Source organism: Aphanomyces invadans (genome assembly GCF_000520115.1).
Source record: "Aphanomyces invadans strain NJM9701 unplaced genomic scaffold supercont1.2, whole genome shotgun sequence".
In the NCBI taxonomy this organism is placed as follows: Eukaryota; Oomycota; class Saprolegniomycetes; order Saprolegniales; family Verrucalvaceae; genus Aphanomyces; species Aphanomyces invadans.
Genome location: NW_008580147.1, coordinates 2,926,101 through 2,952,410, shown reverse-complemented (window position 1 = coordinate 2,952,410; position 26,310 = coordinate 2,926,101). Strand labels below are relative to the sequence as shown.

General features: G+C 55.0%; 9 protein-coding genes across 15 annotated transcripts; 3 read left to right on the top strand and 6 right to left on the bottom strand.

The window, feature by feature from the left end:
• Positions 1 to 1,398: 1,398 nt before the first annotated feature.
• On the bottom strand, positions 1,399 to 4,532 carry H310_01740 (hypothetical protein). The gene is made up of 6 exons (XM_008864968.1): positions 4,419 to 4,532; positions 4,283 to 4,364; positions 3,785 to 4,225; positions 3,168 to 3,736; positions 2,077 to 3,117; positions 1,399 to 2,025 (listed from the first exon to the last, which is right to left on the bottom strand). Exons 1-6 carry the CDS (start codon positions 4,473 to 4,475, stop codon positions 1,495 to 1,497), a joined length of 2,721 nt encoding a protein of 906 aa, XP_008863190.1. The 5' UTR covers positions 4,476 to 4,532; the 3' UTR covers positions 1,399 to 1,494.
• Positions 4,533 to 4,620: 88 nt separating this feature from the next.
• On the top strand, positions 4,621 to 5,742 carry H310_01739 (hypothetical protein; the record flags this gene model as incomplete). Its single annotated transcript, XM_008864967.1, has 6 exons — positions 4,621 to 4,643; positions 4,710 to 5,090; positions 5,139 to 5,200; positions 5,243 to 5,297; positions 5,347 to 5,375; positions 5,420 to 5,742. The coding sequence occupies 6 exons, from the start codon at positions 4,621 to 4,623 to the stop codon at positions 5,740 to 5,742; spliced, it is 873 nt and encodes a 290-aa protein (XP_008863189.1).
• Positions 5,396 to 10,835, bottom strand: H310_01738. 2 transcript variants are annotated; one of them, XM_008864966.1, is made up of 8 exons: positions 8,998 to 10,835; positions 8,804 to 8,941; positions 8,300 to 8,758; positions 8,112 to 8,248; positions 7,787 to 8,067; positions 7,358 to 7,741; positions 6,594 to 7,310; positions 5,396 to 6,548 (listed from the first exon to the last, which is right to left on the bottom strand). In XM_008864966.1, exons 1-8 carry the CDS (start codon positions 10,424 to 10,426, stop codon positions 5,753 to 5,755), a joined length of 4,341 nt encoding a protein of 1,446 aa, XP_008863188.1. In that variant the 5' UTR covers positions 10,427 to 10,835; the 3' UTR covers positions 5,396 to 5,752. The 2 variants fall into 2 exon arrangements, with proteins under 2 accessions (XP_008863188.1, XP_008863187.1); XM_008864965.1 differs by having other exon boundaries at positions 8,112 to 8,758.
• Positions 10,836 to 11,119: 284 nt separating this feature from the next.
• H310_01737 (hypothetical protein) lies at positions 11,120 to 12,486 on the top strand (the record flags this gene model as incomplete). Its single annotated transcript, XM_008864964.1, has 3 exons — positions 11,120 to 11,257; positions 11,315 to 11,743; positions 11,806 to 12,486. 3 exons carry the CDS (start codon positions 11,120 to 11,122, stop codon positions 12,484 to 12,486), a joined length of 1,248 nt encoding a protein of 415 aa, XP_008863186.1.
• H310_01736 lies at positions 11,643 to 13,847 on the bottom strand. Of its 2 annotated transcripts, XM_008864963.1 has the most exons (4): positions 13,140 to 13,847; positions 12,874 to 13,097; positions 12,801 to 12,827; positions 11,643 to 12,752 (listed from the first exon to the last, which is right to left on the bottom strand). In XM_008864963.1, the coding sequence occupies exons 1-4, from the start codon at positions 13,792 to 13,794 to the stop codon at positions 12,516 to 12,518; spliced, it is 1,143 nt and encodes a 380-aa protein (XP_008863185.1). In that variant the 5' UTR covers positions 13,795 to 13,847; the 3' UTR covers positions 11,643 to 12,515. The 2 variants fall into 2 exon arrangements, with proteins under 2 accessions (XP_008863185.1, XP_008863184.1); XM_008864962.1 differs by having other exon boundaries at positions 12,874 to 13,847.
• A 5-nt stretch (positions 13,848 to 13,852) lies between these two features.
• H310_01735 (guanylate kinase) lies at positions 13,853 to 15,026 on the bottom strand. The gene is made up of 6 exons (XM_008864961.1): positions 14,799 to 15,026; positions 14,632 to 14,758; positions 14,423 to 14,556; positions 14,333 to 14,378; positions 14,176 to 14,269; positions 13,853 to 14,123 (listed from the first exon to the last, which is right to left on the bottom strand). The coding sequence occupies exons 1-6, from the start codon at positions 15,015 to 15,017 to the stop codon at positions 13,949 to 13,951; spliced, it is 795 nt and encodes a 264-aa protein (XP_008863183.1). The 5' UTR covers positions 15,018 to 15,026; the 3' UTR covers positions 13,853 to 13,948.
• An 80-nt stretch (positions 15,027 to 15,106) lies between these two features.
• On the bottom strand, positions 15,107 to 18,929 carry H310_01734 (hypothetical protein). 3 transcript variants are annotated; one of them, XM_008864958.1, is made up of 23 exons: positions 18,707 to 18,929; positions 18,523 to 18,637; positions 18,389 to 18,471; positions 18,268 to 18,343; positions 18,158 to 18,220; positions 18,062 to 18,110; positions 17,946 to 18,015; positions 17,813 to 17,890; positions 17,699 to 17,766; positions 17,605 to 17,645; positions 17,318 to 17,557; positions 17,140 to 17,268; positions 16,992 to 17,095; positions 16,826 to 16,942; positions 16,559 to 16,778; positions 16,437 to 16,508; positions 16,288 to 16,378; positions 16,141 to 16,236; positions 15,990 to 16,088; positions 15,824 to 15,943; positions 15,684 to 15,775; positions 15,563 to 15,632; positions 15,107 to 15,513 (listed from the first exon to the last, which is right to left on the bottom strand). In XM_008864958.1, the coding sequence occupies exons 1-23, from the start codon at positions 18,852 to 18,854 to the stop codon at positions 15,379 to 15,381; spliced, it is 2,376 nt and encodes a 791-aa protein (XP_008863180.1). In that variant the 5' UTR covers positions 18,855 to 18,929; the 3' UTR covers positions 15,107 to 15,378. The 3 variants fall into 3 exon arrangements, with proteins under 3 accessions (XP_008863180.1, XP_008863181.1, XP_008863182.1); XM_008864959.1 differs by having other exon boundaries at positions 18,158 to 18,209; positions 18,314 to 18,343; XM_008864960.1 differs by lacking the exon at positions 18,268 to 18,343 and having other exon boundaries at positions 18,158 to 18,209; positions 18,412 to 18,471.
• Positions 18,930 to 19,283: 354 nt separating this feature from the next.
• H310_01733 (hypothetical protein) lies at positions 19,284 to 25,071 on the top strand. Of its 3 annotated transcripts, XM_008864957.1 has the most exons (15): positions 19,284 to 19,542; positions 19,609 to 19,738; positions 19,794 to 19,844; positions 19,904 to 20,244; positions 20,290 to 20,717; positions 20,770 to 20,833; positions 20,883 to 21,665; positions 21,715 to 21,814; positions 21,858 to 22,060; positions 22,114 to 22,241; positions 22,295 to 23,933; positions 23,986 to 24,168; positions 24,211 to 24,663; positions 24,707 to 24,747; positions 24,807 to 25,071. In XM_008864957.1, the coding sequence occupies exons 1-15, from the start codon at positions 19,424 to 19,426 to the stop codon at positions 24,950 to 24,952; spliced, it is 4,809 nt and encodes a 1,602-aa protein (XP_008863179.1). In that variant the 5' UTR covers positions 19,284 to 19,423; the 3' UTR covers positions 24,953 to 25,071. The 3 variants fall into 3 exon arrangements, with proteins under 3 accessions (XP_008863179.1, XP_008863178.1, XP_008863177.1); XM_008864956.1 differs by having other exon boundaries at positions 24,707 to 25,071; XM_008864955.1 differs by having other exon boundaries at positions 19,904 to 20,717; positions 24,707 to 25,071.
• On the bottom strand, positions 24,898 to 26,305 carry H310_01732 (hypothetical protein). Its single transcript, XM_008864954.1, has one exon. The coding sequence runs from the start codon at positions 26,292 to 26,294 to the stop codon at positions 25,173 to 25,175; it is 1,122 nt and encodes a 373-aa protein (XP_008863176.1). The 5' UTR covers positions 26,295 to 26,305; the 3' UTR covers positions 24,898 to 25,172.
• Positions 26,306 to 26,310: the final 5 nt, after the last annotated feature.

Below are 26,310 nucleotides of genomic sequence, written 5' to 3'. Positions count from 1 at the left end.
CCCACCGCTTCAAGCTCTGTCGGGACACATTCACTCCGCAAGGGTGCAGCAACCTTTACAATTGGTGGTAGCACGTCGGGACCTTCAATCGTGAACGTATGCATTCGTTGTGGCTGGGCCATTGGCAGCGTTGTCGAGAGATACGTCCATTACGATGGAGCAGGTGACCAATACGTCTGAAGAGTTATTGCTGGTTTGCCACTGGATTCTGGATCCTTCGCAGTCTTGCCGCCTCATTTCCTTGCTGGCAGTGACGATGCGGTTTGCAATGCAGGGGAACTCGTCTTCCCATGACTGTGGGCACATCAAGATGTTCGTGGTATTTTGAAGCTGTGTTTGGCCTCCCTCGTGTATCACAAGTCGTACCTGGAGTCGGTCCTGTCGGCAATGCATCCTATTCTCTCATCGGTGTTGTTTGGCGACCTAAGCATGGCGTCAGCACTTACGGACCGTGTGACCTTGCCCTCAAACAACCTGGAGCCAACGGGTATTCCGCCGCATGTCGGACTCCACAGCCAGCTCGAACAAAACCCTGGCCAAGGTGCGAACTCTGCCGACCGAGATCCGGGACGCTATCGAACAACTCCTTGAAGAGAAGGGAGTCACAGCAGGCAACATTACCCACTCGTTGCTCGAGAAGCTTTTGAAGAAAGCAGTCGATTCCATCGCGGAAACAAGAGCAACGTCTCCACCGCTCCAAGTTGATGAAGACTCATCAATCACTCGACCAATCCATCATTGGGGGTCGATGGCAGATACTCCCCGAGGAGTTTGTTTTACCTTCTGCAGATGTGGCGACTGCGTGGCATTTGTGGTGGTGTGGCTCGCCAGCTGGAGGGATTCCTCCTTTGTCCAGCCTTGACTCACGGGACTTCAACAAGACACAGGGCAAGATTTTTTATGAGTGGGGTTTTGCTGTTGATGAGCTCTAAAAGGTACATTTACGTGCAAATGGTTCTGTTATGCGTCGTCCGTGCACATCTATCACTGTCATTGCTGCATATAGCGTTATCATGGCAAGCTTGCCCAAGATGTGGTGGGAGACTCAACGTGGACGACATCGACGCTTATCCCAGCTGAAGGTTGTGACGTTTGCACGCCTTGCAAGGACGCGTAGACGTGAGACTTCGACCATTTGATATGTGGAATATAATTTGACTTTGTTGTCGACATGCCTCACGGCGCGCCAAATACCGCCCCACATGGACATTGTCGTGGAAATTAACCGATTTAAGCCAATTGCTGCAGAGTCAGTTGGCTGTCCGACTTTTTCCAATCAGAACACATTGTCCAGATATTTTCCATTCCATGGATAACTGTACGAAAATCCAATAGTCAAGGAGAAATCGACGCAAAACGTTTCCGAGGAGTTGTTGGTCCTATCTCCAACACATCGTGGCAGAATCGCGACCCAACTCTTAAAACCGGAGTCCTTCGTGTTAGCATTGTTACCCTCAAGGTGCTGCTGGCGTCGGCGTTGAATTTTGGTGGCCGCTACAGCGCGAAGTGGCCATACAAGTGTGCGATGGAAGCAATATTTTTGTGGAACGCATTTTGGACAGGTACCAAATATGCGTCGATGGCACCGGTGTCTTGCTTCACCAAAGCCTTCGAGGGCGGATGGTCCGCCAAATACATCCAAACGGAGTGCAGCATGGACCGAATATCCATGGCTGCGACGTGGGGGAAGAGCAGTGCACACGAGCTCAATGGTTCAGGGACCCAAGTTGTGAATTCCACGATCGACATGACGTCGATCGTGACTTGCAATGCCCACATAACTTCGTTGGTTGGAGGGGAGGGATTGCCGTCAGGACACGGATCCATTGCGTGAAAACGTCTGGCGTGCCAAAAGTTGATCAGAACGACCAAGATGGCCTTGAGCAATGGCAAACACCGAACTGCTGCTTGGGGGGCGCTGTACAAAACCGCTGCTTTTGTCAATGGCACAAAGCAGGGATACCGATACAACCACTGCTCGATGCGAACGTCCACGTCAAAGTTGGATCGTTCAGGCAGCACGTCCTACGTGTGTATAACGTTTCCTTCAAGTGTCACAGGGAGCGATCGACGTACTCGGTAGTGATCATCTGGCGGGATGAACATAGAGACGGGAAGAGTTCGCTCGAGCAAGATGTCGACTAGCGCATTGCCTGGCGGGATGGCTCCATCCGGGAACGATGTCAAATTCAACGCGTGGTAAAGCAAATCTTCGACTTGACGACTGCACGACACAGCTCTCTGCATTTCCTCCGCACGTGCAGCAACCAAATACGATTCAAACTGAGAAGGAGCCCGCAGGATGTTCATGTGGTGCGCATTGGACCGCATCGACTGCAACTGCGAAAACACGTCGACGTCGCGTTCCCTCGACTCTGACGACAACGCTGCTGGCTTCGGGAACGGATTGTACGGTCGCAAACGATTTGTCGCCGTGAGTTTCCGGAACGCTTGACCGACGTTGCCCTTGGCATCTTTTCCCCGAAAAAAAATCATTTCTTGCGGAACTTCATGGGGCACTGTCGTCGGCGACGCGGGCGACACAACTGCATCGACCAGCAAACAGAGAAAGGTCGTTGCGACGGACGCAGGATACGAAACGACTCCGCCAGATTCTTGCATGATCCTGGTCAGAATCGCCTTGACCATGTCGATACGTTTCAAAGTGACCGGGTTTGCGTCGGCGTCAAGTCTCTCCAGGAGTCGGAAAAACAGGCGAAGCAAGTCGTGGAGGCAGCGGTACTGCCACAAGGGGTCTTCCAGCGGAGGGTACGGAATATCGCACATGAGCTTGAGAGCCGAGACGGAAACGCTGACATCCGATGTCGCCGCCAGCGTGAGGAACAACTGCCAATGTGGAATCCCAAGGGATTGGCTCCACGCGGACAACGAGGTGCAACTTTGTGTCGAGTGCATTGGCGCGTCGGGGTGGTGTTGCATGGTTTGGTGGATGGTTTGGTGCATCAAATCGAGAGCGCGCTGTTTTTTTTCAGAGGCGACCGATGACTGCTGGAGGTCTGCAGCGAGCAGATCCAAGCATGCAACTGCCGACGGAGCATACACATTCAGCGACGGATTTGTGCCAAGATCGTTGAGAAGCAAAAAGGCTTGGCATATCTACAACACAACGTGATAGACGGCCCTCGACAACTCAAATAAGGCGTCACCGTATACGTCCGCTCCGCGTTGCTGTGTACGTTTTTGGCGATCGCAGCAACGTACTGCGCCACGACCTCCGTCGATGTGACTACTTGTTGGACAAAAGGGAGAGCTCGGACGAGGCGATCAAGGAACACATCGCACTTGTCGGTTTGCAACCAAGCTACGACAGAGTTGCTGAATTGCGCTACAACCGGCGCCGTATCGGGCGACTGGGACAGCAACTCCTCCAGCAACGGAATCAAATGGACCGGTGTTTCAGACAAAACGCTGCTGTGGAAGCGCAAGATGTCGAGCAGCTTCGCCTGGAAATCCAGGGTGGAAGCTGCGCACGTTCGAATGAGGGAGGTGAGGCGTGGAATGGTCAAGAAGGTCGTAAATTTTGCATCGCATGCACGCAGCACATGGGCCCCGCGGCTGCAGAGGTCGAGAATGCGGTCAACGGTCTCCGCTGCCGTGTTCTCACATATTGAGTGGTCCACAGTGACTTGGAGGCACGTGGTGACGTGGAAAGGGTGGTTCATGGCCAAGTACGAATTCAAGTTGTCGAAAAGAAGCGCGTGGCCTTTCATGGCACCTGAAGCAAAATGAAGTACTTGAAAGAAAGTGCACAACACGGACGCACCTGCCATGAGACTAGCCACGGAGTACGCAGTGAGTTCTTTCGGTGCACACCTGCTGACATGTACCAAAAGCCAATTCCAGCTTCCATTGCTGTGCGACACCACCCATACAACGATGCAGTCCATGCACTCCTTGAAGGTGTCGCCCGCCTCGATGCATGCAAGCTTGATGCATTTTCGCAGCACGGTCAGCAACATCGCATACAACGAGTGGGATTCCGCCATGCGGATGATGGTTTGAACATTCGCGACATCATCACAAGAGTCATCGGATTGCGGCTTCTGACCCAAAGGCGATGTAACTGTGAGCGGAGCGTGCTCATGCACGTCGTCGAGGCAAGATAGCGTGGCGCTGAGGACATGCACAACTTCCCACGTCGTCACGTTGTCCGAATTCAACGGCATTGCAATTTCCACCACACATTTGGACACGGTCTCCAAATCTATTCACCAAGAATAATGCAAAACACTCAGATGAGCAATGTGTTCGTCGTATGTACCTGGGGACGACACAGTTTCCGCCACAAGTCTAGGTTTCTTCGTGCGACTCTTTTTGGACTTCGTCTTCACCTGCAAGTACTTCTGCACCAGATTCTACCTGTGAGACCGGCGCATCTGTGTTCTGCTTAAGCTTACCTTGAGCGCGACTTGGAATGAGCTGCGAAGGTCCTCTGGAGCATCCGATGTTGGCATGGTGGCGGAGCGCGGCTGTCGTGCGTGCGTCAGCAATTCGACGCCTTCCGCGGAGGTACGATTGTACTTACCTGAAGGATACTTTATTGAAAAATTTACTTGAGTTCCATCAGCGAAAGGGCACAAGATATTCGAAGAACCCGACATGGCGACAGCAGCGGCATACAGGTTAGCGCCACCGCGACGGCGTCGAGGCATTCCTCAGCCTATCGATGTCTTAACGAGGGAACGTAGAACGCTGGGCCTGGCTCCTGGTGCCAGCAATGACGAAGTGCGTTTGGCGTACAAGCGTTTGGCACTACAGTATCATCCCGACAAGAACCGCGATGGTATCGACACGACCGAGGTGTTTCAGCGCATCAGTGCTGCTTACAAGCACATATCGGACCCTCCACAGGACCAACACGATGGAGAGATGGGCAGTGACTTCCACGACGCCGCAGCATTCGAAGACTTCATGCAAATGTTTGACGCCATGTTTCGAACACCATCCTTGTTTGGAAGCAAGAAGAAAGCAAAAGGCAAGCGAAGAGGGATGCGGCGACGGGGAGCGGGAAGATCCAAAATCGACTTGGACGAATTTCTCTTTGCCGGATTATCTGCGTTTGGCGACATGTACGACTGCAAAGCACGGTCGTGTGGTGACTTTGATTCCATCCATAGGAATCACGAGTGCTTCGCGCATATGCCCGGGATGACCTTCTCGATGCCGGGAGATCCGTTTGGTACATGTCGCAGGCCCATTCCCTTGGCTTGACGTTCTGCAGGCGATGAAGATGACCTGGCCGCGCTCTTTGAAGAAATGGCACGGCTGCAGACGAAGTGCGATGCTCTCCGACTGCCATATTCCATCTCACATGACTCGTCGTAGGCCTGGAAAATCCAAGCTCCGACCGACGGGTGCGAGGACAGATCGTTTTGCATCACTTTATTCCGTTGACCAGGTCGCAATCGACGGAGGGGAGCACAGACGCCAGCGCCAAAGGAAAATAAAGAGTCATACGAGAGCGTCACCACCGATGACGCCGAGTCGTCGCCAATTCGTCATTCGGTTCAGATTGGTGACAGCGTCGCGGTGTCGGGCGGGAAGCTGAAGGGGACGGTCGCGTTTGTGGGGAATGTCCACTACTGCAAAGGCGAGATGGTCGGCGTCGTGTTTGACGAAGCGGTGGGAAAGAACAGCGGGACGATCAAGGGCGTCGAGTACTTCAAGTGTCTGCCGCAGCACGGCCTCATGGTGCAGCTCCAAGACGTCGCTCGAACGTAAATTATCCGAGTTAGGTCGTCGCCATGCCCGACTGCGAGTACAGCCCTTGCATCAAACTGACAAACTCGTCAAAGTCGAGCTCTTTGTTCCCGTTGCGATCTTCGGCTTGATACATTTGTCGAACTTCGTCGACCGACAGCGCGGGAGCGTCGTAAACGCTGTCTTGCTTGCAGTGCAACGCGTCGAGCACTTCGTCCAAGCTGATCGTCCCGCTGCGATCCCGGTCAAACACGTGAAAGATCTCTTGCATGTCGGCAAGTTGTTCAGGGGTGAGCGGGGCGTTGGTGGCCAACATCGACGGCGCGCGGCCGAGCTTCTCCAGCGTCAGCATGTCCTTGATGTCGGCGGCGCTGGCATACATGAAACAAATCTTGAGCAGCTCGGCCAGATTGACTTCGCCGCTTCCGTCGGAGTCGATGCTCCGGAAGATTGTCGCCATGTCGGTGTACCCCAACTTTTCAAAGTACTGCTGGCACCCCATGAGTTCACTCTCGCACACGGTGCCGGAGCAGTCGATGTCGAGGGACCAGAAGAGGCGGATGATCACCATCACTTCTTTGATCGAGTAGATCCCGAAGCGGTGGTGCGTGCCGTCGGCTTTTGCGATTTCGTGGACCCCAGGACCGTGACTCGTCATCATGATCGACGTGTGGCGCAGGACGGTCCCAATTTTGGCCGTGGTCTGGCGCTTCTTTTGCGCCAAGTACCGCTTCGCTCGTTTTTCTTTCTCCAGCTTCTGCTGGGCCGCGCGGAGGTTGGTCCGGACGAGTTTGCGCGGTTCCGGGTCTGCAACGAGTCGGTCGTGCCTAGTCACATGCTTAGTGCATGGCGAGCGAAAGGCACATCGTTACTTGGACTTGGTGTGCAGCATTCGTTGCCGCAGGTCTGCATGCTCCTGGTTGCAGAGGGGGGCATTATTCGTGTCGGAGGGGTTGGCCGAGGCGCTGCGCAATTCAATGGACGTCGTCGCACACAAGATGATCTCGTTGATCTTTTTGAGTTTTCCAGTCGATGTCGAGTGGGGATTGCCGAGTGCCTTGTAGTCGTCAAAGTGCAGCGCCGACATGGAGTTCCTCGACGACGTTCGACGGGTGCATTGGTCCGTTTTTGCGCGGGCCACGGACTGCTGTACTTTGCCGTGTGCCGGACTGGACGCACACGGCGGCAAGCTCGTCGATTTGAGGAGCGCCGGGGCCGTGTTGGGTCTGGGCACGAACACTGAATGGCTCATCGTGACGACATCCGTCGCGCCGAGCTTGTCGCGGAGAAACGGCGACGGATTCAAGTCAACCTCGCGCAATTTGCCACACCGCGCGAGGGACGTCTTCTTGTTCCGATCGTCGGCAATGTCCGCAAAGTTGACGTACATGTGTTTGGTCGTGTTGGCCAAATTCTCGTGGTTCTGCAGCATCTCGAGCCTCGACGACAGCGCAGTCGGCACGTTCAACTCGGCCATTTCCTTCTTGTCGAGTTCGAATGTGTCGCTGTCGCAGCTGGGCTCGTCGTTCGCGCCGCGACTCGAGCTCCGGCGGGCGATCAATGGCCCCACTTGCACTAAGCTCAGATTTCTACGGGCAGGTGAAATCGAATCACTATCCGCGTTTTCAACTCGCACCGTCCATTTTCATGGGCCGCAGCAAGGTCGATGCGCCTTCGATTCTTTGCCTTCTGCAGCGGGGTCTGCGGTGTGCGATGTGACGCGTCGAACAATCCCTTGAGGATGGGATTGACGTTGCCAGCGGCGCGCGTCGATATCCGTCGTTGCATGTCGGCCACTTTGCGCTCTTCCGGCGACTGGTCCATCTTTTTCATGAGCTCTTCGACGACTTCGCGCCGCTCGCGCTCCCGTTTTGTGTTTTCGTTTACAAATTTCCACGGGTGGGCCATCGGCGACGTGTCAAAGTTGGTCAGGGACCCAAGGTTGTTGCCCTTCCAGTCCCACACACACACGACGGCATCGAACGAACTGGACAGGATGAGGTTGGGATGCTCGCACAGTCTACGGCAGGTTAGGACTGTCCTGGTCGGGTCCATGCCGTCCTACTGAATGCTGTGGATCGCGTCCGTGTGCGCCACCCACGAGTACATCCGATGGACGTCGCCGGGTTGCCGAGGCGTCGGGATTTGTCGAGTTGAGCCCGTTTGCGACTGGCGACTCGACAAGAATTGACGGAGGCTAGTCCGCCGTGTCGTCGCGCTTCCATCGCTGGCTGCACTACTCCGCCGCGCACATGATACCACGTGATCGGCTCCAAAAACGCGATGGAACTTGCTCCTCGCGTGGTACCCGCGCCTCAAACTCTTGAGCTTGTCGTGTGGAATCGGCTGCACATGATGTCATGGGTGTCGATCACGACTCAACTGCGTACCGTCAAGTTGAGCCTCGCCAGCATGGGATTCAGATTCCAAATCGAGATCACGCCGCGCTCGTCGCCAGTGACGAGCATGTGCACGCCCGAATCTTCGTCCAAGTGGCAGTTGATCGTCGTGACAACGCTAAAATGTTCTACGTCGCCATCCCGATGCAAATTCTCGCCGTCGACGACCCCAACCTTACCGTGGAAGTCGCCGCTTGTACTTGCGACGTGGGCATTCGTAAAGCCATGCAAGATGCCGCCATCGAGATGCGGCGATTGCGCCGTTGTCGCGAAGAAAAGGACGTTTCCGTTCGTGTCTGCCGCCACCACGACAGGGTACGGGTCCAGAAACTGCACGACGTGCATGAACGAACCAGGATGGCTGCACACAGATTGCAATTGGAGCGTCTCGAAGTCCCACAGCTGGATGACCGCGTCGGACGCGGCCGTCGCGATGAGCGACGCATGGTAGCTGAAAGAAGCGGACTCCACGTTGACGTTGGTCAGGGACCGAACGAGTTCACACTCGCCAATCGTGCTGTCGTCAAAGACGTAGATGCCGCCAGACCCGAACGCGTCGTGTGCCCCCGGCGGCGTCGAAAACGTGCACGCGATGATCAACTTGTTGGCAGAGTCGTATTGAATCGTTGCGATGCGTCCTAGCCCCCAATCGTGACGTGGCACACCACCGCGTCGACACGTACCAATGCTGCCCCTAGACTTTCGCACACGCGCGAGGTTCGTGCAATTGTAAACTTCGACTTCTCCGTCGTCGGTCGCTACGATCAGCTTTCGATGGAGCGAGTCTTGGCAACACAAGAGGAATTGGCTCTTGGTCAGCCCTACGCAGCCATGCCAACGGGTTTAGGTCCGACGCCACCGACTGACGACGTCGCACCCGTAAACTCTTCCAAGAGGGCGCCCGTGCCGCCGTCCCACAAGTTGACGCATGTCTCGGTGACGCCAAGAAACAAGTTGCTCGCTTGGAGGAAGAACGCCCGGAGCGGGATCTCGTCGTGCTTTTGCATCTTGACGCTGTCAAAAACATGCAAGACGGTGCTGCCCGCGGCAATGTCTCTCCACGGAGTCAACGTGGCGAACGCCCGGGGACAGAATCGCGGGAAGTTGGATACATTCTCGAGGAGCTGGGCGGACGCCCCGTTGAGTCGATGGATATTCCACACCTTGAAGTTTCCTTCCACGTCGGCGGTTACGGCGCGCTCCGTGTGAAAGCGCGCGAGTTGGATGCCCACCAGCGGCGCGCGATGGCCGGCCAGGGTCATCACGATTTGCTTGGACGAGACGTCCCACCCGTACGCGTCAAACTCGAACCCGGCCGTGAGCAGCATGTCGTTTGTGGTCGAAAACACCATCTGCCGGACCCCGTGCGTGTGACCAACGAGGTGGCCGCGGGACCGAAAGTCCTGGATGTCCCACATGTAGATGAATCGCTTGATGTCGCACGTGACGAGCACGTCGTACTGCGGGATCGGGAGCACGTCCATCACGATGTCGTGGTGGTCGAGGATCTGGTGCACGAGCGACACAATCTCTGCCGTGACGCGCCACAAGGACACGACATGATTGTTGCCTGTCGTGGCCAGCACGTTGGCGCCATCGCACCACCGAAGCATCGTCTGGGTCACGCTTGTCTGGGTCTCCATCGCACACGAGTAGTGATCGGTGTCGTAAAACGTCAGGGACAAGTTGGACGTGGACACCACGAGCAGTTTGTACGGTGGAATGAACTCGGCATCCTGCACCAACAGGTCCACGTCACTCGTGAACGACTGGCGCGAGAAGTGCGCTTCATCCCCTGCCACCCCCACTTGGTCGCAAGGAACGTTCAGTGACGTGGCAAACACGTGGTTGACGAGCTTGAATTCGTGGGTGTAGATCTTGACGCTGTTCGCTTTCGTCTCGACGACGACGGCGCGCTTGAGCTCTGGGCACCATTTTATCTTTTCAATCCCGCTGCCGTCGGTCGTGCGATCGACAAAGTCTTTGTTCTTTACGTACTGGTACTTGAGCGGCGCGGCTTTGACTCGAGTCGCAACCATCCCTGCGTCCACACAGTACGACGTGAACTCGCTCAGTTCGAGAGTCCCATCCCCGTTGATGTCAATGTCGTTGAAAAGATCGATGAGACCACTGATCGTGTCGAACGCTTCCTTGGACGATTGGACTTTCGGCAGGCTATTCAGAATGATCTCGACAAAGTCGGTCAGCGGCAGCCCCTCCTGTCCGAGCGACTGCTCCCTTGCCTGAAACGCATCCGAGATCGCTTTGAACGCCTGTCCCCCCTTGAGCCTCATCATGACGTCCATGAAGCTGCACGTCCTCCACAGAGTTGCTCTTTGGTAAAACACGTCCCAATCATGAAACCGCTCCCGTTTCACGTCCAACCGCGTAAGGACCTCTACCTGGACGGCGCGAGGATGAAATCCACAGCTTGAGTCGTACAAGCCTTCGTGTGCAGCCAGTGTTGTACCCACTCGTTCAAGAGTCGCCGCAACAGGTCAAGCGGGGCGTTCGGGGATGAGAGTGTGCAATGCTCGATCGAGGAGTGTTTTCCCTCCTATAGCCGCGCGATGCTCTGTTCGAGGCATGCGGCATCTCCAAAGTTGTGTGCCCAGCCTCGACCTTCGCGTTGGCTCTTCGCGGCTCAAATCGGCAGAACAAGGCCCCTCGTCCGTGCCGCTCTGCCGCTGTTTTGGGTGACGGAACTGTCCATCGGGCACAACTCTGATTGGCCAATTATACGATTCTTCACCATTTTGATTGGTTGAAATTAGGATATGTGATCGTTTGATTGGCCACTTTCTGTGGGCCAACCATTCGCCGCTGGGCAGTGCCCATCCCAGACACTTTCAAGAATCCAACGAAGATGAGCCGGAAAGGAACGAAAATGGGCCTCGGTGAGTTCCTCACCGAGAGCAACAGCAATGCGCGCGCTGCGCCTATCAACCCAGGTGGTTTGGAAAACCTTCCTCGTGGTCCTCGTGAACGCTCGGACGACGATGGCGGGTTTCGTGGTGGCCGCGGACGGGATGACCGCCGCGAGCGCGAACCCATGCGCAGCGAAGGTTCTGACCGTTGGCGTGGAGACCGTGAACAACCTCGAGGCTACCAAGATGAACGCCCTCGACGAGATGAACGTGCATTTGAAGAACGTCCTGCTTACATGCGATTGAACTTGACTCGGCGCGGCGAAGATGCCGCCCCCCCTGCTTCTGGCGGTCTGCGCTCCTCGGACCGTCCTAGTGGCTCGGACGACAAGTTCTCTCGTGCTTTTGCCAACCGCGAACCCAGTCGCTTTGGTGATCGCGATGGTGGACGTTTTGGAGATCGTGAACCTAGTCGATTTGGAGATCGCGACGGCGGCCGCTTCGGCGACCGTGACGGTGGTCGCTTCGGCGATGCTCCTCGATACAATGATCGTGATGGAGGTCGTCCTCGCTTTAGTGACCGAGACGGTCCTCGCTTCGGCGACCGTGATGGTGGCCGCTTCAATGACGGCCCTCGCTTCGGCGACCGTGACGGTGGCCGCTTCAATGACGGCCCTCGCTTCGGCGACCGTGACGGTGGCCGCTTCAATGACGGCCCTCGCTTCGGCGACCGTGACGGCGGACGATTTGGCAGTGGTGACCGTCGTTACGACGATGACCGTTCGACTAGCCGCATGACGTCGGCTTTTGGGCGCCAGACTTTGGACGACAAACCCGATCCGGCCGAAGCTGCTCGCGCGAAGAAGGAAGAGGAAAAGGCAGCCCGCGAGGAAGAGAAGAAGCGCAAAGAAGCCGAACGAAAGGAGGCGAAGCGCTTGGCGGACGAAGCGGCCCTTGCTGCCGCCGAAGAAAAGAAGGCTGCGATGGCGGCAGCGGCTGAAAAGGCAGTGAAAGACACAGAAGTTGTCCGCGCGTTGTTGGCAACGACCAAGAAGGGTCAAGAGATCGTCAAGGCCGGCAAGGCCTCGTTGCAGGGCGTGAGCGCGGCTGTCGTGATGGCCGAAGTGTTGAAACACAACGAAGAAACCGCGATCTCGAGCTCCAAGTGGCTCACTCCGGACGAGTACGGGGCGCTCTTGTCTGCGACCGTCGGCGTCGCCTCGAGCAAAGAACAACTCAAGGCGCTGTACGCGCTGCAGCTCTTTATGCATGAACACCGCGGCCGCGAAGGCAACCGAACGAAGGGCATGATGGAACTCGCGTTCAAGGCGCTGTATGCGTTTGACATTGTGGCGGACGAGGCGTTTATCGAGTACAAGTACGACGTTGAGGACACGACGGCGGGGAAAATGCAAGCGATCATTGAAACGTCCGAGTGGTTAAGCTGGTTGGAATCGTATGAGCCCAGCGACGATGAAGATGACGAAGATGACGAATAGACTAGACGAACTGATATATAAAGACCGCTTTACGACGTTGGCAGCCCGAGCGAAGTCCACATGGCCGCTGGGAACTGTCCGATGCAAAACTGGCGCATATAGTCTTCCGTGGCGGCCAACGTGTCGCGATACGGTTGAAAGTCGGCGCCGGACTTGAGGATGGCCGTGTCGTCGGTGACAGCTTTGAGGTCGTCGAAGTCGATCTCGCTTGAGTACACGTCTTGGTCCACCGCAACCTCGATGGTTGACGGCGTCCACGACGTTATCTATCAAGAGCGCCGTCACTCCCTCGGCGCATGCTGGGCGGCCAGTACCTCCCATTCTTGAAACTTGGCGATCACCTGGATCGACCAAGTGAGACACGGACGGCAACGCGCTGCAACGCACCTCGTAGTACCCGGCAGGGTTGTCGTCATAGCGCGGCCCCGTCGGAAGGGTGAACGTGATGGGGGCGCTGGAGGAGTAGAAGACCAAGTTGGCGGGCTCGGATGGATTGCCCTCGGCCATTTCACGAAAGCATCGAACGTGCTGGAAGACCGAACGCAGCGTAAAATAGATCGCGCGAACGAGGTCCGAGTTGAAATACCCCACGAAGTTGAGAACAACGACTCCTACCAACACCCACATGAGAAGTCGAAGCACGATGATGATACCCCGGGGCTTGAGCCACGACGTTTTGAGTTGCCACATGGTCGCATCGGTGTAGAAAGGGACGACATTGTGTCCTGTGTACACGTCAATGATGATCAAGTCGTAGAAGGGCTTCGGAGGCGCCTTGGTGCTCAAGTAGTCGAGGCCGTCCATCACAACAGTCTTGCCATTGGGACACGGGGGCACTTTGGTCAGGTCGGTCTTGGTTTTCTGCGGTGCCACGCAGTTCTCGTACCCAAAATGAGCTTCAGCCAGTTTCACGACCCCTGGGCTGATCTCCACAACGTCTGTCGGTACCCCATGCTGCCGCAAGAACGTTGGAACAGTCCCCACTCCCAATCCGATTTGCATCGCACGTGACAGCGGACGATCCAAGTATCTCGCGGCTTGCATGATGGCGAAACCAGGAAAGATGGCTTGGTCGCTGTATTCTGGGTCTTCGAACTGCCCCCCAATGATGGCTTGATCCGACAGGAGGAAGCGGACGCGGATGCTTCCTGTGTCAAACGCTACGCTGGAGCGAACGACGCTCAATTTGGCGTCCCCTTCCACGATAGTGTCAACAATCGAGTATGACGACGCATCCGCGTTCGCGACATGCAGCCAAGAGGCTACGGCAGCGGCCAATGCGGTCCACACGCTCGTGATCGCCACCATCGAGGTACACGTTCGGTTGCAGCGCGCTCGGAAATTGTCAGCGTCGGATTCGACAAAATATTCACTGAATTTTTGCAAATGTTTTCACAATTTAATCAGGAGTGACCCGACCAAATTCCAACAAATTGGCAGATCTTCTTCATGTGGAGGCAATCTACTTGAATCGGAACTGCGGATACCATTCCGCCATCGTCTCCTCCAGCTCTGCAAACGCTTCGTCCAGATCGTTGTTCACGAGCACTTTGTCAAAATGTCCTTGCGCTGCAAAGTCCAATTCGGCCTTGGCGTTGGTTAACCGCAGCGCCACCTTCTCCTCCGTCTCTGTTCCTCTAGGTCACATCTTGACAGCTCCAGCAGCTTCAAGTCGGACGGAAATCTCACCGCCCACGCAAGCGCTTCTCCAAGTCCGCCATGGACGGTGGGGCAATGAAGAGGAACTTCATTTTTGTGGCCGATTTCTTGACTTGCTGAACGCCTATGGTGAATTAAAGCGAGTGTGAACCGTCGCAGTGTTCTAAGGCTGGTGCCCCCTCGTGACCTTGAATGTCGATATCGAGAACGCAAATCTTTTCTTGGGATTGGACCTGCATGTGATCAATCACAGAGTTTGGCCAAGATGGAATCGTACCGCTTCCACGGCTTGCAATGACGTGCCGTAGCCATTGCCATGCACGTAAGCGTACTCGAGGAACGTATTGTTGGCCGCTTCAGCCTCGAATTCGTCGTTCGTGACGAAGTTGTATGCGACACCATTCTCCTCGCCTAGCAACCCAGTGCAGTGAATATGACGAGCAGATAAACCAAACGGCGTGTAAGCATATGTGACCACGGTCGCACCTTCACGCGGGCCGCGCGTCGTGTGGCTGACAGAGAATCCAAATTGCGTCGAGAACTTCCCCAAGAGACGTGTGATCAGTGTTCCTTTTCCAACGCCCGAAGGTCCTGACACCACCAAAGGCATCGGCTACTAGCGCGTGAGTGTACAACGCGTTGTTGAGTCCTACCGCGAGCTTGATCGGTTTCAGAGCGTCGAAGTGGTCCTTGGCAAAGGCGAGGATATCCGTGGGTTTTTCGATGAGTACAGCAGACATGAACGAGCTCAAGAGGGTCTTGAGCTCCGGATGGCTGTCTAAGTAGCCCATGTGGTCCTTTTTGATCTCTTCCTTGCGCTCATTCAGGATCGAGAGCTCTTCGAACGTCAGACTCTGCACACCCTTCTCCATTTGCTCGTGGAATGATCGAAACGGCATTTGGGGGCGTGTCCGAATAATATCCGGACGAACCCCTCCCGCGAATTGTTTTGTGGACAATTCGCCACTGTACCGACAATGCGTCGGCGCGTCTGCATGCAGCAGCCGAAGCACCTTCATCAGAGTGAGCAGACTCAGGAAATACTCCGTTGCCAAGTTGGCTGTTGCGATGTGGGCCATTTCGAATCACATCGCAACAGCGACCTTTCGCTCGACTGAGACTGCCACTGATATGACCATGCTTAGGAGCATGCTTGCCGACTGCACGACACTGCAAGTTGAAGAAACCATCGTATTTGTCGTCACCCCTTCATCTATAAGGAGGAGAGACAATCTACGGAATCGGCACGTAGTCGTCTGCGTTGGGTTCGTCCTTCAACTCCCTGTCGTCGTGCTTTTCGTCGGGGTAGATGTTGCAAAAGATGTGCGATAGGTGCCTTAACACGCCAGGAATACGATACTTCGTTGCCTGCAAAACAAAGCCATTGACACAAAACATTCATCGCAAGCTGCCTTACCGTGCCGAGAAATCGCATCAATCTCGCCCGTGAAATGACCCCCACCAATTTCCCAGTCTGCGTGACGTACCTACTCACATCATCACAGGTCCACACGGCTATTCACGAGCATGGAGCGTACGCATTGTTGAGCTTGAGCATGCGAAATACCGCGTCAACTCGTTGCATGGGGGTCATTTCGACCACTTGGAATGGACTGGGGTTCATCAGTACCTACAAAAAATCAATTCGACATGACGAATCCGCCGCAGCATATTCTACCGTCAACTTCGTTCGAGAGCATCCCGTGTTGTCGTCCAACGACAAGACGTGGCCGCCGCGACGATAGGCGAACTGAACGCGCCAGTCGAGCAGACTCTTTTGCGAAGTCTGCTTACCATCCTGCGGCACTCACTTGTGACTTCGCCCCAAGAAATGGACGCCTTACGTGGAACACTTCCTCTGCTTTGCCCTTGCAGTAGTCGACGGCTTCTTGGAGGCGGCTGCGAGTGACCGCACCAACCAATTGCATCGACTCGATATTGTCCTGGTAGTATACGTCACGTCGCCGAGTTTCAGCATGTACGCAAAACACTCACCACGATGGGAAAGACGGGCTCGTGCGACGCCGTCAGCATGTCGTGAGCCTGTCGATACGTGATATCGGCACTGAGGTAGTCGATTCTATCGACAGTCTACGGCAAAAGATTAAGCGCGTTGGGACCAAGTTGCTGAAATCGACGGACCTTCATGACTTCCCAGGTTGGAATGTCATATGCGGCCTTGGGAAGCTTCTTCAGGCGAGGCAGCCGAGACGTCGTGATCAATACGTCGTATCTATTTGCGCAACTCCAAGTGACGAGATGGAAAAGCTCGCATCTTTCGACATACTTACACGTTCTCAATGAATCGGCCGCCCGTAAAGTAGGCCGAAAGAATCGCGATTGAGACTGGTATGGTTAGGTACCTGCGCAACCAACATCAACACCCTCCACGACGGAAAACGACGCAACGCACCCGTTGTGGCTGATCTCCATGATGATGACAGCCGTCGAAATCGCACGAGTGACCCCCGATGAAAACGCCGCGGCGCCGATGATGGCGAATTCATACGGCTCAAACTTGGTCGGAACGACCTGCGTGACGACAATCGCTTCGCCGACCAAGCGCCCAAAGATTCCCCCAATGACAAATGTCGGCGTGAAAATACCCGCCGGAAGAGGCACGACGACACACACTATGATCACAAGTCAGAACCAAAGGGTAGCAATGGCTCGACCTCACCAATCGTCATGAAATACTTCAGTGGTAGAAACGTGAGCAGAGACCGAGCCAACATTGCGCCGTCTTCTCGAGTCGGCGACTGCGTGAACAGCGTATCGATGATTTTTTGAGGAGACCCTACAAACATGGACGTCGCGAACGGGCCGCTACGTCGATCGCGCTTTACCGTGGTGCAGAAACCATGCAGGGTCCCCGTAAAAGTAGGAAATATTGGCAATTACGGTCACAACCAGCACGACAATGATACGCTTGTACAAGAGTGGCGGGCCGCTGCGTCCGATGGATGAGAACACTGCATGTCAGACACTCTGTACCTCAACGACAAGAACCAAGTGTCTCGCACGCGGACCAAAACCGAAATGATCCAAATGAACACGGCCCCGAGCACACCAGAGACGACCCCGATGAAGACGAAAATCCCACCGTCAATGTATGTGAAAACCCTACGACATACAATTCATTCAAACTTTCACTGACAACGCAGTGCTTTACTTGGTAAAGTTGGTTTCGGTGAGCCCCAACCCAGCAGACCGATCGAAGAGGCCATACTGACCATTCGTCACGAGAAACGCAATCGTGACGGCCCCTGCCAAAGCGGCAAAAAACGACCGTGGCAGGTTCCGCACCATGTAAAACGATGCAGTGACTTCGACCGAGAACAAGACACCGCCAAATGGAGTCCCAAATGTCGCTGCGACCCCCGCTGCACATGCACACGACAGCATTTCAAGTCTACAACAGTGTGGGTCACAAATTGTCATGAATGTGGCCAACTCAACCGCTTGGACGAGTCTTCGTATATTCGGCGAAAGTAGCCCATCTACATCACATATGTAGAATGCGACGGAAGGAAAGACAGAATGCATTGGCGACCTGCATGAGGATATCTGCGAAGCAGCATGACATCATGATGAACGGCCCTTCTTTCCCAATACTGAGCCCTACCAGAATATCGTCATGTGCGATACTCCACCTTAAAAGCCGTACCAGCAGCATATGCCGATACCAGGCCGGCCATCTTGACCAAGAGACATGTCGGGCTCAAGAACTCGCGCATGTCGACGCCTACATATCGAAATGGACGAGCTCAACAAAACGTAGTGGGCTGTTAAAGTCGGACCTGACAAAGCAACCTTCATCTGTGGTAGCCCAGAGCCCGCGGCTTGAGGGCACACAAAATGAACCAGCACCTGGACATCCATTCAGACAAGCACACGACTCTTGGACAAAGGTCACCGTCCCCATGCCCCCGACCACGAGGGAAAACAGCAGAAAGGCAATGAATCTACCCATACACATGACAACCTGGACCACTGTGGGAATGATACGTGCCCGAGACCCGCCAGCTCTTGGTGGAACATGGTCACGCGCAAGATGATCGCATCTAGCCAGAGCCTATTCGTTCGTGAGTAGAGGTTTCTTGCGAAAAACAAGAGAATGACCCCATCAGTGCCGCAAAGATTCCGATGCTCACGAGCAAGACCGGACTTTCCATAAGAACCAGAATTCCCCTCCACCCTGTCACGACCGAGTTGTCAATCTTGCATACAAAGCCAACAGTACCTTTGGGAGCTGGCGATATGTACACCGAGTGGTAGTCGCCGTCAAACGTAATGTCCTTGTTGGCATCATTGTCGTCGAAATCTCTAGCCACATACGGTCGCAGTGACGGAGCGCGTCCCCAATACGCAACGTACCCTGATGTTCCATACGTTTGGCCCGAATACGACGTGGATCGGAGCATCTTCATGCTATTTCGTCGAGAGCGCAAGCGACCAGCAACATTGTTGAACTCGAAGGGTTGCACAGGCACTGGACGTGAACGTCGCGTTCAGACAAACTCTCGGCGTAGAACCCACAATATCTTGGACGATCGCGTACCTGCTGGCCTTTCCCACATCATTTCATCGTGGTCATCTCGAAGCACTGGCGACCCAACCTCATTCACAGCCGAGAAATGCAACGCAGACTTGCGATTGTTGCAGCTGGACGAGATGCCCTTGGTAGATTCGTTCGGACGCAGCGACATGGCCGTCGCTCCCGCTTCCCCACCCTACTTCTTTGATGGAATTCACCCAACTTTATGGAATGTCAATCAAACGGCATGGTGCGCAACAATGTATCGCGCAAATTTCAACAATTCAATGAATATTTCCATCATTTATTTTGGAAGCTAATGCACGCTCATGACTCGCAGTGCTCTCTACCGCACTTCTTTGACCTCGACATAGCATGAAAAATACCTCCTTAGCTTCCAGTGGTATCGACGTGCAGTCGCGGTACTTGGAGCGTCGCGACCTGTCGTGCGTAGTTGCTCCACCTGCCCACTTCACATGGTGCATCGTCATTTATGCGCGGAATCTTCATTTATCCCATTGAATCAATGCAATTTAACCGCATCGGCGACATCCGATTGGCTGGTTGGGCTGCGGCAAAACCAGCATTCCGTCACAAAAGAAAACGCCGCTGCCGCCACTGGCTCAACAAACTGTCGACGAATTGTCGAGTCCGTTGCGCGTGTGCACAGCCTCCGCAACGTTTCTCAACACGTTTCACTCTCTCGACCCGACCCAACGTACGCGACGTCCCCTTGCCGCCATGGCCGAGTCGGAAAAAATGGCGCGCGACGCATCCACCGATGGGTTCGTGTGCCCACCCTGCCAAATCTTTTACCCTACCCCTGAAGAGTTTAAAAACCCATTGCTGTACATCGCAAGGTACAAAAAATTGATTTTGAACGTAAAATGACCTGTCACATTTCATGGACACCGCAAACGTTCTAGCATCCGCGCGGAAGCGGCGCAGACAGGGATCTGCAAGATCGTGCCCCCCGCGGGGTGGCGGCCCCCGTTCGCAGTAAACGAGAAAAAATTCAAGTTTCGCACGAGGTTACAACCGTTGAACGCGATCGAGGTACGGCGGGGGCGATGGTCGCGCGGGCGAAATTGATCGGGTTGAAATTTTATAGGGAAATTCGCGCCAGGAAGGCACATTTGTGGAAAAATGGCGCTTGTTTCTGGTGCGTGGATGCAATGGCGGACGGAAGAGGGTCTCAAATGCGTGTGTGGGTATGTGTAGTATCGCAATGGTACCCCCATGGAGCATACACCTGTCCTCGATGGCTTGGGAACGAACTTCAGCACATTGTACAATATTGTTTGCTACTACGGGGGCTTTGACGCGGTGGAGAAAAGTGCTGCATGGTCCACCGTGGTCGAGACCCTCCGCGAAGTGACCGACTTGACCATCACGCCGACAATTGAAGAGGAAGTGCGCTCGCTCTACAGGACGTATTTTCTCTCCTTCGAACTCCACGAAAAAAACACGAAACCAACGCTTTCTCCTGCTGTGAAAGCCAACACTGCCACCATGAAAACCGAACCGGCAGTCTTGAAAGCCGAACAACGGCCTTCCATCGGGTGCGTGGACGGCATAGTCCAGACATCAAACGACGCCAGCGATAGCACGGACATGGCGCCTGCTGTCCCTGTCAAGCGTGGTCGAGGGCGTCCTCGAAAAGCAGACTCAGTCAAACCTGCTACCTTGGTTGAGTCGAAACCCTCAACGCCTCCACTGCTTCGATCGGATGTCGCAGCCCAGACCACCCCGATAATTTTCCCTGGTTTTATCAAACGGGGCCGAGGGCGGCCTCGAAAAGCAGACAGTGCAGCAATCCGACTCCTCAGCACGGAAGCTCAAGAGCCCGTGGACCCGGCTCTGCTGGAGCCAACTGCTCTGGCCGCAGATCCGGAGCGAACAACTCGCTTGAGTCCTCCGTGTGTGCGGGTGGGACAAAAGTACTATCGCAGTTTTGGAGCAGGCTCCGCTGTACTTGGCGAAGTCAAGCGAGTTCTGCCAGGCAAGAAAGTAATGGTGCAGGTCGAATACCCAGGTCGGTGCTTGTACACATTCCATATGCTGGTCGTCAACGCATATCTTGGTAGATGGCGCTCGCGACACAATCTCGTATGGCACAATGCAGCTCATTCTGGCCAACGGTAGCACGAGGTTGACAACCATGCTCGACGAACACTCGACTGAAATACACGTGGCGTAGTGAATCGGCCCAACTGGCGCTCCAGAACGACATTTGCCAATTCTGCCTTCGAGGAGATTGCGTGGACCGCATGGTCCATTGCAGTGGGTGCAACGGCGGGTTCCATGGGTTCTGCTTGACGCGTCCCGTCGAGGACCTGCCGCGAGGCGACTGGTTTTGTGAGATTTGCATCGCCGAACAACTGTCGGAGAAACCGACGAAATTTGGGTTTGAAATGGGCGCGGAGCACACGCTCGCGTCGTTCAAGGCCAAGGCAGACGCATGGCAACAAGAGTACTTCCAATCGTCTCACGTGCCGTCCATCCAAGAACTTGAAGCTGAGTACTGGCGAATTGTAACCGACCCCACCCGGAAAATCCAAGTCGAGTACGGCAGCGACGTGGACACAGGGACCATGGGCAGCGGGTTTCCCGTTCTGGAGAAAATCAAGAAAATTCGGAATCGCCTGTTAGATCGATACAGAGCCGTGCACATGACGTCGCCGGAGCTCCAGTCTCCAACAGATCTCTCGTTGAAGACGATGCTGGCCGAGGGACTCGAATTAGAGAACGAGTCCAATTTTGACGCCGTCAACAACCTCAACATGTACGCGACGAGCCCGTGGAACCTGACGAACCTGCCCAAGCTCAACGGATCGATGCTCCAGTACTTGGACGAGGACATCAAGGGCGTCATGGTCCCGTGGATGTACGTTGGCATGTGCTTTTCCACGTTTTGCTGGCACGTGGAGGACCACAACTTTTACAGCATCTCGTATCTTCACCGCGGCGCCCCCAAGACCTGGTGCTGAAATGCATCGCATTCCATTTGTCAGTGTGACTTTGGACCTTAGGTACGGCGTGCCTGGCCACGCCGCTGACAAGATGGAAAGCGTCATGCGAAAGGTGACTCCAGGTCTGTTTGGCTCGCAGCCCGATCTTCATATGCAACTGGTACGTCTCGTCCGTCGACAGTCTGCCCATCAACTGCAAATAGGTCACGATGTTTTCGCCCGAAACCCTGCAAAAGCATGGAGTCCCAGTGTATCGTGCGACGCATTACCCCAACGAATTCATCGTGACGTACCCGTCGTCGTATCACGGCGGGTTTAACAACGGCTTCAACTTGGCCGAAGCCGTCAATTTTGCGACGCCAGATTGGATATCGTGGGGCCACATCGCCGTGCAAAACTACAAAAAGTACGCTGCATTCTTGAAAAACGGCTTGATCCGTTTTTTCACGCGATCGCTAGGTTTTCCAAAATCCCAGTCTTCTCTCACGATGCCCTCTTGCTAACGGTCACGTTGGCCTCGTTGGAAGGCTCTGGCGCGTTGGACGCTGGCAGTGTCAAGGCGCACGTTCTACCTAGCCTCAAGACCTGTATTTCTCACGTCTTTGTTTCATGTTTCTTCGCCTGATGCATGGCTTTCTAGTGCGGGACGAAACAGTTGCCTTCCACGACGCAGTTCGAGCCCATGGTATTGTCAAGTCGGAACCTATGGAGGGGTATTTGGAGTCCCATGGCCGGTCGACATTTTCCCGTGCGTCGGCCCGCATTCGCCTGGCCACTGCCGACTTCGATGAGGACGTGGAACCCGTGCGACTGTCGAAAATGATGCGTACCGAAAAGATGAAAGTGGGCAAAATGAGCGTCGCGTCCAATTCGCGCGTGTCTCGCCAAGTGTTGTGGGCCGGTCGCACCGGGAAACACGACGGCTTGCGGTGTACAAAATGTCAGCAGTACTGCTTCGTGGCGGCTGTTGTGTGCTTTAAGTGTCGCGCTATCGGGTGCTCGGACCACTTTGCTTCCATGTGCAAGTGCGACGTGACGACTAACGGCATTTGGCTGCATCACGTCGACACAGCCGTGCTCACCCAGTATATTGACACCCTCGACAGCAAGTTTGAGCAGGCGCACGAGTGGGAGCGCGAGCTTGAATCAATCACGACCTTGGACCAACTTAATCTCGCCCTTGAACGAAGCGACCAGATGAAACGCGAGCATATTGAAGTGTCTGCAAGTCGATTGTACGAACTGAAGGTGGCTGCGGCGGCACTGCAATCGTGGCGCAACCAAGCGCTTCGGTGCATGCAGGATGGGACGCTGTCTGAGCTTTGCGAGCTGAACCGTGCGGCCGCCTCGTTAAAGTATTCGATGCCTGAAATCCAACAAATCGCGGAATTGGTGACCACGACCCAGTCAATTCAGCAGCAAGCACAATTGGTGATCCAAGAATTGCAGATTCTCAAGTCGGACGACGCCAACGCGCCTGCTCAAGTGAGTTTGGAATCGTTGCACAGCGAGAACCACGTGCTGGGGATTTTTGTTCGAAGTATTGAGACTTTGCTCGCAGACCTGGGTTCAACTGGCATTCCCGAAACCTCCACGCTGCACAGCGAGTTGGCGTACCTCAACTGGTTGCTAGCTGCCAACGCCCTCGTCGAGAAGTCGCTGGCCAATTCGACCGCTGTCCTCTCGTTATCCACCGAGCTGTTTCCGACCATTTCGGATATTGACGCAATATGGAGCAGCCCTGCACGCACACTCGTCTCGCACAGCGCAAAGCTGGATCGGCTGTCCCAGTTGCGTCAAATCTGCGTCGACGAAGCGCATAAACTGCAATCGTTTGTCAACGACATTCCCAAAAGCCTCGAGGAAATGGGCAGTCAGTTGCGTCGCCTCATCCAGCTACCTGCGTTTCCATTGGAAGTAGTTCGCTTGCTAGACAAGTGGAAGCAGTCTCGAGTGTGGACCGATGAGGCGGCGCATGCTTTGAGCACCAAGGTCGGTTGGAAAGAAGCGCTGGCGCTGGAAGAACAAGCCGAGCTGCACGAGATCCCACCGTCGTCCCTTCTGCGGCGTCAACTGCACAGTCGCATCCAGGACGGCAAGCGATGGCTCGCCCGAACCCACGGCCTGTTCAGGACAGAGCTCTCCCAAGACGAATTTTCCTTGCAAGACGCGCTGGAAAGGAGCGCCATCGAAGAAGAGCTCACCTCCCTCATTTGCATTTGCAATCAAACGTACCACGAACGAGTCGCAGTGGTGCGATGCACGGGCTGCACCTCCTTGTACGATAAACATGGCACACTAGTCGTTTCGACACCAACATGACACGCATAGGTTTCACCCGCCCTGTGTGGGTGTCGACCCAAACCAAGGCCACAGGTCGTACATGTGCAAGGAGTGCTGTACGTCCCGACGGATGCCTTACCATGCCGTGGCGACGGTCGAGACACTGTACTGCCTCTGCCGCACCCCCATCGACAACGTTCCCATGATTTGCTGCGACTTTTGCGACGAGTGGTAAGGTCTGCTTGATCCGCGATGTCACGAACGCTGCTGCAGGTACCATGCCAAGTGCATTGGGCTGTCGCCGGTCGCACTGAGTGAGCTGGAAGCGTACCGTTGTCAAGCATGCGCATTTCGTCAAGGCATGGGCAATCTCGTGTTTAAACGCCCGTGGCGACCTACGCTGAGGCAAGTGCAAGGGCTCATTGCGCGCGGCGAGGCGCTACAAATTAAAGTGCCCGGGCTGGACCACTTGCGGAACCTTGTGAACGATGGCGTCAAGGTTCTGGAAGATGTGGCTGCATTCGAGCGATCGTTTCTCGACCGATGTGCCCTTCCAACTATCGTCGACCGACTTGAGACCCTGACCACGGAATTGAACGACAATATCACCATCGTGCAGCGTGTGGAGTCGCTCGTGCAATTGGAGCCAGCCCCGAACAAACTCCAGACCTTGCAGTGGTTCTTGCGTGCGTGCCGACTCATATTTTGCTCGACGCCTGCTCCCAGGTAAGAAGACGTCGCGGAATGCACTCTTCACGGTGCACCTTAGATACTCGCAGCTCGTCATCTTGGTGGCGGACGTCGTCCACGGCAAGCTGGACTTTCCAACGCCGGACCTGTGTCGGTTTTACAAAGAGATCGATCTCAAGCTATCGCGCGCCGTGGACTGGGTGAAGCAGGTCAAAGCCCTCTCGTCGACGTGCAACCTCCTGGCGTTGAAAGAAGAAGCCGAGGGAATCTCGCAGTTCCTTTTGCTCCCCGACGCCGCCGTCTCGAAATTCAACCTGGCGCTTAAGTATCACTACGGGCGGTCGTAGAAACGACGGCAGTTGCTGTATTTATCCTACGTGCCTCCTTCCAAATACACGCACTGTTGTTCCTGTTTCATCTACTCTTCCTCCGGTGCTGGGATGAGAAATCGCCATGAGCTCGATACGAGTCCATTCCCGTAGCCAAAGCACACATTTCGGCGCAGAACTTGCCAAGGCAAGAAAAAAAATGATCGTGAATCGACTTTATGCTACGTCGGCAAAACCGACGCGCGACTTGCCTTTGGTATTCCACTCAAAGACAGTGTAGTGCTTGCGCATAAAGACGTCACCAAGAATCCAAAGAGGACCGCTCGGGATGTCGAGGCCGATAAACGCAAAGAGGCAGATGGGGCCGCTGCGGATGATGTAGTCCTGCTTGGTCAGCGTGAACACCTTGCCGCCCAACGTGAAGCTGATGTCCGGCCCAGGCGAGTCGCACTGAATCAAATACTCCCCCATGATGAATGGATGGGCTCCTGCCTGTTTTGCCAGCGACTTGACTAGCGCCTTGGGGCCGGCCAACAACGACGTACCAGAGTCCACAATTGCTTGAGATTTGCCCGACACTTCACTGTTTCCCACTTTGATGCTGTCCAATGCAATCTGCCAGTACGTTTCGTTCGACAACTCGACATACGTGATATCGCCCTTGTAGTGCTTCGGGTCGAGCTCTCCGAACGTGAGCTCACCAGGCTGGTTGTTTCCCAAGTAGAACGCAAAGACTGGACGGTCCAGCGTATCCAGGAGTCGATGAAAGGGCGTCTTGAGGTGGTCCACGGAGATCGAATCGAATGCGAGGCCAAAGATGCCGTCGAAGTGGCCGAGGTAGTACATCGGTCCTAGGCCTTTGGTGACATTAATCTCGGCAAAGAATTGGTCCTGGAGAGTCAGCCCTCCAAACGCGAGCTTGTCTTGTGAAAGATACCCCGACACCGGCCCACTTCCGTATTGAATGTGAAAGGCGGTTCCATTCGGTTTGTACGTGGACGATTCCTTGTGGTTGTACACATGGTGCGTGCCAAAGAGCTTGTTGGGTACCCACAAGTTGCTCGAGCCCGTGTCGAAGACAACGTTAAACTTTTGATCAGGAGTGCCCAACGCGATTTCGCCAAAGTACTGGGCATTTCCATAGTCCTCAATCACGACGCTGCCGTGGTCACTGAGGGACATACCAGCGGGGTCCCACACAGCAGGGGCCTTTAGGCGCTGCCCATGGAGGTACCTCTCAACAAACGTCGCATCATCTAGCTTGGTCATGGGAACGCGAAACGTCGCGGCAGTGGCCGACGCGGCCAACCATCCCAATGCACACACAGAAACCTTCATGGAGCTCGACGGGAAT

What these genes read in the sequence shown, in the direction of transcription:
- H310_01740 (XM_008864968.1), bottom strand. Translation starts at nt 4,475, where the DNA reads ATGCCAACATCGGATGCTCCAGAGGACCTTCGCAGCTCATTCCAAGTC. An exon ending in GGAAACTGTGTCGTCCCCAG is followed by an intron (nt 4,226 to 4,282) that starts GTACATACGACG and finishes CTTGGTGAATAG; the next exon opens with ATTTGGAGACCGTGTCCAAA. An exon ending in ACGCGGAGCGGACGTATACG is followed by an intron (nt 3,118 to 3,167) that starts GTGACGCCTTAT and finishes GTTGTGTTGTAG; the next exon opens with ATATGCCAAGCCTTTTTGCT.
- H310_01738 (XM_008864965.1), bottom strand. Translation starts at nt 10,426, where the DNA reads ATGGACGTCATGATGAGGCTCAAGGGGGGACAGGCGTTCAAAGCGATC. An exon ending in AAAGTCTAGGGGCAGCATTG is followed by an intron (nt 8,759 to 8,803) that starts GTACGTGTCGAC and finishes ATTGGGGGCTAG; the next exon opens with GACGCATCGCAACGATTCAA. An exon ending in TGGCGAGGCTCAACTTGACG is followed by an intron (nt 8,068 to 8,111) that starts GTACGCAGTTGA and finishes CATCATGTGCAG; the next exon opens with CCGATTCCACACGACAAGCT.
- H310_01736 (XM_008864962.1), bottom strand. Translation starts at nt 13,794, where the DNA reads ATGGTGGCGATCACGAGCGTGTGGACCGCATTGGCCGCTGCCGTAGCC. An exon ending in ACCCTGCCGGGTACTACGAG is followed by an intron (nt 12,828 to 12,873) that starts GTGCGTTGCAGC and finishes TGGTCGATCCAG; the next exon opens with GTGATCGCCAAGTTTCAAGA. An exon ending in CCAAGTTTCAAGAATGGGAG is followed by an intron (nt 12,753 to 12,800) that starts GTACTGGCCGCC and finishes CGCTCTTGATAG; the next exon opens with ATAACGTCGTGGACGCCGTC.
- H310_01735 (XM_008864961.1), bottom strand. Translation starts at nt 15,017, where the DNA reads ATGGAGAAGGGTGTGCAGAGTCTGACGTTCGAAGAGCTCTCGATCCTG. An exon ending in TGAAACCGATCAAGCTCGCG is followed by an intron (nt 14,759 to 14,798) that starts GTAGGACTCAAC and finishes ACGCGCTAGTAG; the next exon opens with CCGATGCCTTTGGTGGTGTC. An exon ending in GAGAAGCGCTTGCGTGGGCG is followed by an intron (nt 14,124 to 14,175) that starts GTGAGATTTCCG and finishes GATGTGACCTAG; the next exon opens with AGGAACAGAGACGGAGGAGA.
- H310_01734 (XM_008864958.1), bottom strand. Translation starts at nt 18,854, where the DNA reads ATGTCGCTGCGTCCGAACGAATCTACCAAGGGCATCTCGTCCAGCTGC. An exon ending in ATCTTTGCGGCACTGATGGG is followed by an intron (nt 18,221 to 18,267) that starts GTCATTCTCTTG and finishes ACGAACGAATAG; the next exon opens with GCTCTGGCTAGATGCGATCA. An exon ending in GAAGTATTTCATGACGATTG is followed by an intron (nt 16,779 to 16,825) that starts GTGAGGTCGAGC and finishes TTGTGATCATAG; the next exon opens with TGTGTGTCGTCGTGCCTCTT.
- H310_01733 (XM_008864955.1), top strand. Translation starts at nt 19,424, where the DNA reads ATGGCCGAGTCGGAAAAAATGGCGCGCGACGCATCCACCGATGGGTTC. An exon ending in GCCGTGCAAAACTACAAAAA is followed by an intron (nt 22,061 to 22,113) that starts GTACGCTGCATT and finishes CGCGATCGCTAG; the next exon opens with GTTTTCCAAAATCCCAGTCT. An exon ending in TCTACCTAGCCTCAAGACCT is followed by an intron (nt 22,242 to 22,294) that starts GTATTTCTCACG and finishes ATGGCTTTCTAG; the next exon opens with TGCGGGACGAAACAGTTGCC.
- H310_01732 (XM_008864954.1), bottom strand. Translation starts at nt 26,294, where the DNA reads ATGAAGGTTTCTGTGTGTGCATTGGGATGGTTGGCCGCGTCGGCCACT.